This window comes from Octodon degus, unplaced genomic scaffold (assembly GCF_000260255.1).
Source record: "Octodon degus isolate 3935 unplaced genomic scaffold, OctDeg1.0 scaffold00034, whole genome shotgun sequence".
Lineage (NCBI taxonomy): Eukaryota > Metazoa > Chordata > Mammalia > Rodentia > Octodontidae > Octodon > Octodon degus.
In genome coordinates, this window is record NW_004524610.1 from 14,219,517 (window position 1) to 14,228,655 (window position 9,139).

Here is a 9,139-nt window from a genome sequence, read left to right on the forward strand (position 1 = left end):
GCTAAACAATTCAACGCTGTCTAGCAGTCTGTAATATTAGTGGGTTATCCTCAGAAGTTATTGACTTGAGCCTTTTGTAGCTCATCATATTAGTATGGCTTTACTTTGTATACCTCGTTTTTATACTTTTCTGCTGGATGGTTAAGACCAAGATAAAGCAAGACCTATATGACAAGAAATGTAGCTTTTGTATGTGACAAGGTCAGTGAAATCCCCTCAGGATTTACCCTGAAACCCTGTACCACAATTTGTAGATCTTTTGTCAGTGTCAGCCGTGTGGATGAGTCACGGCCATTGCTTGACCAATTTGCTCTCTGTGAAAGCCTGAGAGAATATTTTCTCTCCATGTGACTCTCCTTAGGTGCACTATCTTTCTTTTTTTTTTTTTTTTAATGGAGACTAGAGTGGCCTCAGGATCTTGAAAACTGAAGTCCTCTTCATGCCTGCCAAACTATTACTATTTGTTTATCCGGTGTAAAGAAACTGCTATGCCCCCTGCGTCACTCTGAACAGACACACACACATGCACACGCACACCACATCACACAAATGAAGCAGTCTTTAAAGGAGAGTGGTCAGTCTCCATTTAGTCAGAACCTTCTTTATTCCTGAAATCTTACTTTGGCTCAAACGACCCCCTGGAGGTCACTCATGCTCAGACTGGCTCTGCCTACACCACATGTGTGCACAATTATGCCCCATGTCTTACTGTGCTAAGTGCTTTTATGTATTAAGTGATTTACACTGCCTGTGGGAGGGCCAAGACCCGTAGCACCAGCTGGCCACCAATGCAAACCTGAAACCATGGGCCAAAATAAACCTTTCTTCCTTATACATTGCTTTATCCTCAGGTATTTTGTCTCTGCGGCAGAAAGCTGGCTAGCACAGCTGGACAGGATGTGAAGCAGGTTTGAACTCTCATTCTGACTGCCCCTTAGCCATACGGACTTCAGCTTCTGATGTGGTCAGCTATGCCTGCTTTGAGGCTACGCCCTCCTTTGCATTTGTGCCAGGTGCTTATTGGGCATTGCTTGTGTTAGTTTCTGTTCTAGGCACAGAAATTAGTTCAGTGACTGAAAATCAGACGAGTCCTTTGCCTAGTGCAGCTTGGATTGTACTGGCCAAGGCAGAGAATGTCAGTGAAAAATGCAAGTAATATATAAGTAAGTTGCACAGCACAGTAGAAGACGGCAGGTGATGTGGAAACATACACCTAAGTGGGGAGAGATGGCGGTTCCTCTGTGGCAGGAATGCAGAGCAGGTGAAGTGGCCTGGGGAAGCTCTGTTAAGAAAGAAGTGTTTGAGCCAGGAATGAAAGGTGGGATGCACTGCCAGGGTATTTGGGGTGGGACAGGCTGCAGGGCACAGGGACGGGAGGTGGGCTCAAGCCTGTTGTGTTCAGGGTATAGCAAAAAGGTGAGAGAGGTGGGGGGGCGTGGGAGGCTAAGGCCATAGCAGTGGGCAGAGCAGCGCTTGTGGACTGTATGGGGAATGAGGCTCTTCCTTTGACAGAAATAGGTCCCCTTGGGAGGTTTTGAGCAGAGAAGGGAACTGACACGGTGCACTGTTACAGGATCACCCTGGCTGTGGCAGAGGCAGTGGTGGGGAGATAGTTGGAGCTGTCCAGGGTCCCACAGACATGAGGGTGTCCTGGACAGGGCAGCTATGGGCCGCTAGAACTGGGTGCATTGTGGAGGCAGAACCCACATGGGTTGAGAGAAAGGAGGGATGAGAGGAGAAAAAGGGGGCGGACGAGGGGCAATGCCGTGGCTTTCAGCCTGGGGAATTAGAATGGAAGTGCTGCTAACAGACGGGAAGGGCTGTGAGTGGAGAGGATCAGGGCTCTGATTTTGAGCACAGAACAAAAAATACAACACTGAAAAGAGCATCTTAAATATCCAACAGTGTACAACTGGGTGGATAAATTACTATACTTGCCCACAGTGGAGCACTATGGGTCAAAAGAGACCTGCGCGTTGCTCATTGAAGTATTTAGTGAAAAAGATAAAGCTATCAGGTGATACTTGAGACAAGCCTGTTCATACAAAATTGCTTAGAAAACGTGAAAAGAGCGCAAACGTGAACGTGTATCACTACTTTAAACATTTCTATGATTAGTTTTTGTCAGTAGAAAGGGAGGTTGGGTTGCAACTGGCTTTGTCTCAGTGTTTGGTGCTCTGAGGCCTAGTTGTAGGGCCGTTGTATAGCGGACGGGAACTACGGAGACACCCGTAGCCTCACTTTGTAATTTGTGAACAGCTAATTAGCTGTTCCTGCTCTGAAAGAACACTGAGGAGAGACAGAGAAGTCCCAGTGCAAGTAACTTTTATCTTTCACCTGATGTTTATGCAAGGAGTTTAAACATCGCACCCATCTCTTCCCCCCTCTGTTAAGACCCATGTCACATTTAGGAGTCCATCTGCTTTCCCACTGTGCTCGTAGGTGATCTCTCTGTCCTGGGCGTTTCAGTTTTCTCCAGGACATGCTTTAGTAGTTCTGAAGCCTACCGTGTGTGAAGTTCTCAGTGCTGCCAATTTAAATCAGCACTTTTTAATTGAAGGCTTTTAAAGTACGAGCCATACTATGCGGGGAGACTTTCAAAACAGCCTCATAGTTTTGTGCTGTTCAATATCAAGGGCTAGTGGGCAGCTCGGGTCCCATGGTGCTGTGTTAGGTTCTGAGGAAGTGAGGTAGACAAGAGCCAGCTTCCTGTGTGAAATGATTGATTGATGTGATTTTGTTCTGTCATTTCAAGGGTGTGAAAAAGATAGACCCCAAGTGGTATGAAAAATTTAGCAACCACAGATTTGGAGAAGAAACGCTGTACCGCATAGACCTTTGTTCCATGGAGAAGAAAAAGCAAAGTAATGGTTATTATCATTGTGAGTCTTCCATCGTGGTTGGTGAGTGTCTTTTAATTAAAAATTATTTATTTCTTTAACATCACTTCATTTGACCACTATTTAAGGTTAGTTGTTTGTTTTCTCTGTGACATATTTTTCCAGAGGCTATATTTTGGCAATACTACATTGACAGTTTAGTAAAGCATTTTTATATTTATGTGTGTCAAGATTTTGCTCCTATGGTTTTTATGCATTTGTACTTTAAATATAATTGTAATGAAGTCTCCAAGTGGCTCAGTGTATTTGTTTAATTTTTTCACAATTTCTAAGAAAGCACTTTCTCCCAGGAAGGCCTTCATGAGCCTGCCCTGAGCACACGTGGCTTGGTCATGTCTGCTGCTTTTAATTGGGAGTAGAGTGACCCAGGTCAAGGAGGGCCACTCTGAAAAGAGAACGTGTAGGTGGCCTTCAGAACCCGAAGGCTTCTCTTTCTTCTGTAACAAAAACATGTTTGGAACAGAAACTGAGATTCGTGAGTAAATGCCCCCGATCCCCGGGGGAGCTCCTGTCAGGTGAAGCAGATGCAGCCCAGCTGGGTTCCCAGGGACGCCGCCTCACCCGGAAACAGGGTCACCCCCAGCTTCCACAAACAGCAAGTGTGTCACAGGAGCCTTCTCTGGCAGGATTTGAAAATACTATTGGAAGCCAAATACTATTCTTATAAAGGTTTGAATTTCACCCCAACCTAACTTACATACTTTTAAAGTAAAATGAAGATATCCAAAGAAGATAAATGTATGTCCAAATTCTTCAAGATCTTCAGCCAAGATGATTTCTTCCTACACCAGCCTGGTGAGAACCTACGGATATGCAGGGTGTACCTCCTCAAAGAGTTTTCATACTGAAGTTTATTAAAGCATTTAATAATGTTCAAGAGATACAATTTTATTTTTAAACCCTCATTACAGAACCTCAGGGAAGTCCTCGTGTTATCTTCCAAGAGTTATCTTAAACAGAAGATACTCCGTATGTCATTTGAATCTTATATCCTGAAACATTTCAAGTCTATTTTAAGAAGGATTTTCATGCTTTTGGAGCCAGTGGAAGAGAACTATCTTCTACCCAACGTCTGATGGGGACCAGACATTTCTAAAGTTCAAGTTCATCGCACGAGGCAAATTCAGGTTCTTCCTGTAGAGGCAGAATTTGGCCAGCTTTCCTTCTCTTTTCTGGAGTTACGTTAGTCCAGTCTTGAAAAGGAATACAGTGCTTCATGCCTTTCCCACTCCCGTTTAAAAGGGAAAAAACCCCAAGGATATGTGGATGTTCTGAAGATGTGGGTGGGCACTGGACAGGGTGCAGAGCGCCTTGCCAGCAGGGGGCTCTGTTCTCTCCCCACACGGCGATGTTGGCCACCTGGGAGTCCCAGCACTGGGGAGGCCTGGGCGGGAGGACTGCTGTGAGGCTGAGGTCAACCTGGGCCACATAGTGAGTTCAAGGCCAGCATAGTGAGACACGGTCTCAAAAAAAGAAAAAAAGGTGATTTAAAAGATATGAGCTCTTGGGGCTGGGGATATGGCTCAGTGGAATAAGGGCTTCCCTGGTAAGCGCAAGGGCCTGAGTTCAATCTCCAGTTCTGCCAAAAAAAAAAAAAAAGGATATTAGCTGTCTGTTTGCTATATTGGTTTCCAAAAATATCCAGATTTTATTTTGGACAGTTTTTAAGTGTTTTCAATTTTTATTACATTTAAACCTCTTATGATTCTGCAATTACTCTTATGATTAGAATCATCTCCAAGCCAAAGGTTTGATACATACTCATTTATAGTTTGTTCTAGTTTTATTGTTTTTACATTTGAGCTTGTTTTGGTTTTGTTTTGTCTTATTGACAAAGGATCTTTCTGTGGACACCAGAGCAGCCTTGACCTCACTGTGTGGCACAGACTGGCCTCAAATTTGCAGCTGTCTTTGGGCTTCAGCCCCCAAAGGCATGAGGTTATAGGTGTGTGCCATTATGCCCAGCCTGAATTTGAGTTTTTAATCTTCCTTGATTGAATACGATGGGTACTCAAACACAGAGGATTAAGCCAGATATCCAGTTACTAAAGATGTGTGTGAAGGAGTTAGGAAGGCAATATTTTTTAGACTTTTTCTTATACCTTACCACTTTCTCATTATGTATAATAGAGATCATACGTTAGTAACCCCAGCTGTTGTACATGATTCTCAAAAAGCTTATTGCTTAGTTTTTTATATAAATTGGATGATTTGCTAATATTGGGGTGATTTTATGTAAATCTGGATTTCTGTTTTCTTCCAAGAAATTGAAGGGTGTGGCCTCACTAGTCTGACATTTTGGCAGGGTGCCCGGATTTCCTGGGTGGAGAATTTATCCAGCTGTCATCCTCTGTTCTTATACCCACTCTCTTCCTGAGCACATCTGAGTGTCACCCTCTGCCTGCACTGCTGTGCCCTCTGCTCTGTCCTGTTCCCATGATGGGCGCCCCACCTGCCCCAACTCCTGTCATTTTAGGCTTTCATGTCCAGCGTTAGGGGACTTTGCTAAGATTGGAGACATCACTCATATTTTCAAATATTAAAAAAAATAACATTTAGTTGTTTCATAATCAGAACTTCGGGTGATAGGGTGCCCGCTTGTTGTTGGGCTACAACTCCTTGGTACCTCACTGCACTAAGCAGATAAAATTCAAGTCCAGAAAGAAATATAAAACACTTAGTGCTTCTTGGTAAGTGAGGGATGAAATATGGTCCAGGTGCCCTAGGGTCATGAAAGCTGTTCTCTCTGAGTACCATACTGGAGTTGAGTGAAACAATTTTTCCTCAGGCAGCCAGGTTCCATTTATACTTCCTGAGGCAGTTGATCAAGTGCCACCCTTGGCAAAGTGGATGAACAGTGTAGTGCCTTCAAGACTAGTGTCCTTTTACCTACCACATGTACCATATGCAAGGCAGTGGGGAGCTTAGAAAAGTCTAGGAGATGTTTGTCTGTCTGTCTCCATCCATCCATCCATCCATCCATCCGTCTGTCATCTATCTGTAGTAGACCTGTATATTTCTTTCATAAATTCTGTTGAGATGGAAACAATGATTTTCTGGCAACTCCAGTATTTTGGGCCTATCCCTCCTAATTCAACATTATTACATGTTATCAAGTTTGTACAGTGTGCCTCCTGCTCTCAGATATTATGGAATACAGAGAAGAATAAGACATAGTCCTTACGAGTGATACAGTCGCTGTGGTGCCAAGGCTATACGGAGAGGGAGGAAAGCCAGAACAGGGCTTGTCCATAACAACATGGGCTTTTGTGGACACCAAGAAAAAGCCTGTGGTTTCACCTCCTGGGAGAGTGGGGATGAGAATTAGCAGAATTCAGCTAAATCATACAAGAAATAGACTGTGGAGAAAGGAGATTTTCTAGACCAAAAGGTGTGATTTACAGTGGAAGAGTGGGCTGGAAGAAGTGACAATGGCAGGAAACACCTTGGGGGAGCCAACAGCGCGGGGAGCTGAGGAAACTCCTGGGCGGGCAGTTGCCAGCTTTGCATTTATGAGCAGCTGGCAGAGGCACGGACCGAGTTCACACAGACTGAGGTGGCAAATGTGCTCCGGCAGAGGCGGAGTGGATGGATGTGGGCTAAGGAGAGGCTGGCACTGAACACAAGGATGCAGGACTTGTGCAAAATGAAATTGTCACAGTGTATCCCAGCCGTTACAGGGCCATACCCTCAAGATAAGGCATGAGTTAGTTCTGGCTGTAGCAGAAGAGGCAATGAGGGAGGTGACAGAGCTGCTGAGAGAACAGGAAAAGGCTCACAGACAAGTCAGTCATTGCCGCTGTGCTCCTTGTCTTCTGGTGGAGTTGGTCTGAAAAACACATGATAAGTTGAAACTATTGTAAGTAGAAAACGCATTTATTACGCCTAACCTAGGCAACACCATCATTTAACGTGGTCCACGTTAACCTAGAGTTGGGCAGAAGCGTTCAACAAAGTCAATTTGAAAGTCTCCTGTAATTTATTGAGTACCTGTGTCCAAAAAGCACTTGAAGAGCACTCCTGGGAGGGTGGAGTCCCAGTTGTTTCCCTTGGGATGGCGCCAGCCATGTGGATCAGGAATTCCGTGTATCTTATCCAGTCTGTACCCAGTTCCAGGGAGACTGCATAACAGTATACTGGGCTCGGCCTTGATGCACTGAAATAGGAGAATGCTGAGTAACTTGAGCTGATCCAGATAGCCCTCCTTATTGAGAGTTCACCTTTGACAGACCTCGCGGCATATGTACCTGCCTGGCAAGCTCAAGATCCTGAGTTTGATCACCGGTACAAAAAAGAGAGAGAGCTGGACATTTTATTTTATGCATGTATGTATGTATGTATGTATGTATGTATTTAGTACAGGGCCTACAGGGTCTCACTATACAGATCGAATTTGTAGTGGTCCTCCTGTTTTCAGCCTCCAAGGCACATGGGGGATGGAGCCTGGTCCCTGCATCTGCCCAAGCAGGTGCTTTAATCCAGTGAGCTATCTGGCTGGCCCTGAGACCTGGACTTCTTAAACCCAGCCTATCCAAAGCTTGGCATGGTTCGCCCAGGGATTTCTGGTGCAGATCCCTCGAAGGTGGTTTCAGCCATAAGAAGATTGTATTGCACCTGGAGCCGGGCGCTTCTGACAGAGGGCCCTCAGCTCTGATGTTGGTGTCCTACCCATCAGGTCTGTTAACCCTAGAGACCAGGCAGAGCTTGGCAGGCATCGAGCTGCCACTTGTGCTCTGTGCCCAGTCACGATGTGGGCCCCTAGGTCATCCAGGTGGAGGAGGGCATAGTGTCAGTGCGGTTGGCCCGCTGCTTGGAGCAGGAGGAAGGGGTGGAGAGAAGCACTCAGCACCACTTCCCCATGCCAGGAAGACATGGCCAGGACAAAAGCTTTCCAGACAATTGAGCTGGACCTTTGTCTGATAAATGATTAGTAATACAGTGTTTAGCTTGCGTACATTTATATTACTTAAATAGCATCTGCTCACTTAAAGGTCTTCTTAATAGAAAGGGGTGTTGAAGCTAGATATGTGTTTGAATACTTTTTCATTTATTTTGTATACTAGAAAAGGTGTATCGCTGTGATAATATAAATATAAATGATTTATTATTCTAATAGTTCATGAGGCTATCCCTTTTGGGTCTTAATTCTTAGGTTCATGTCTTTTATGGCTGTGTCTAACAAAAGTGGGGAGGTCTATAAACCATTTGTGCTGCATGCAGCAGCAGGAGATTGATCCAAAGAGAAGCAGCACTGTGGCCGCTGGAGTTGCCAGCTGAAGTAGCTATTTCATTTCTTTTTTTCTTTTTTGTTATTTAATCAGCTCTTGTTTTATTTTTTCCCCATAATTTTTTGAGAGACAAATAGCAATGAGAGTTTCAAATCAAATTAGTAGGACAGTTTCAATAATGAACACATTGCATACGTTCTTCCTAGTGGTTATTTGTTATACAGGATACAGACATGATATCCTATTTACAAACACTATTCGAGCAAATCCTATTCATTGAATTAAGAGAATGTAGCTGTAGATCTATCCTAACCATTTTGAACACACAGATACAAACTGGTCGTTCATTTGTATCCCCCTTTTTTTGTTTAGTTCCATCATTTAAATATCATAGGTGTGTGAACTCAACAAAATATTCCAAAATAATCCAGTAGTCCATAATAGTATTGGGTCTTCCACTTGACTGACAATGTCAGAAGTTGTTGATCTGAGTCCCCTACAGCTCAACATAACACCATGGCTTTACTTCTTATACTTTGTTTTTATACTTTTCTGCTGGATGGTTAAGACCAAGATAAAGCAAGACCTATGTAACAAGAATTGTAGCTTTTGTATCTGATAAGGTCAGTCAGATCCCCTCAGGATTTATCCTGAGACCCTGTACCTCAGTTTTTAGATCCTTTGTCAGTGTCAGCCATGTGGATGAGTCACAGCCATTGTTGACCACTTTGCTCTCTGTGAAAGCCTGAGAAAATATTTTCTTTCCATGTGACTCTCCTTAGGCACACTCTACATCATTGATCACTTTCCTCTTTGGCCCCATAATCTCCTTGATCAGAAAATATGGGACACAACTGAGTTACATGATGTTATAGTACAAGTTCTCAAGACTCATATGTCCTGAGCCTTAATTGAACTTGGAAGGCTAGGGCCAAAAGGTTGGCTGTCCTTGCAGCCTTCCTTTTTCACTAATTTTTGGTCTGCAAACTTAGGTTGTTAACCCTCCAGAAG

At 44.1% G+C, this 9,139-nt stretch overlaps 1 protein-coding gene across 3 annotated transcripts in view; it reads left to right on the forward strand.

Moving 5' to 3' along the window:
* Positions 1 to 9,139, forward strand: part of Akap7 (A-kinase anchoring protein 7) — a 144,632-nt gene that overhangs the window by 86,620 nt on the left and 48,873 nt on the right. For all 3 annotated transcript variants that reach the window (XM_023714279.1, XM_023714277.1, XM_023714278.1), the window contains exon 7: positions 2,756 to 2,903. In XM_023714279.1, the coding sequence (XP_023570047.1) occupies positions 2,756 to 2,903 (148 nt within the window). The remainder of the gene's footprint in view (positions 1 to 2,755; positions 2,904 to 9,139) is intronic.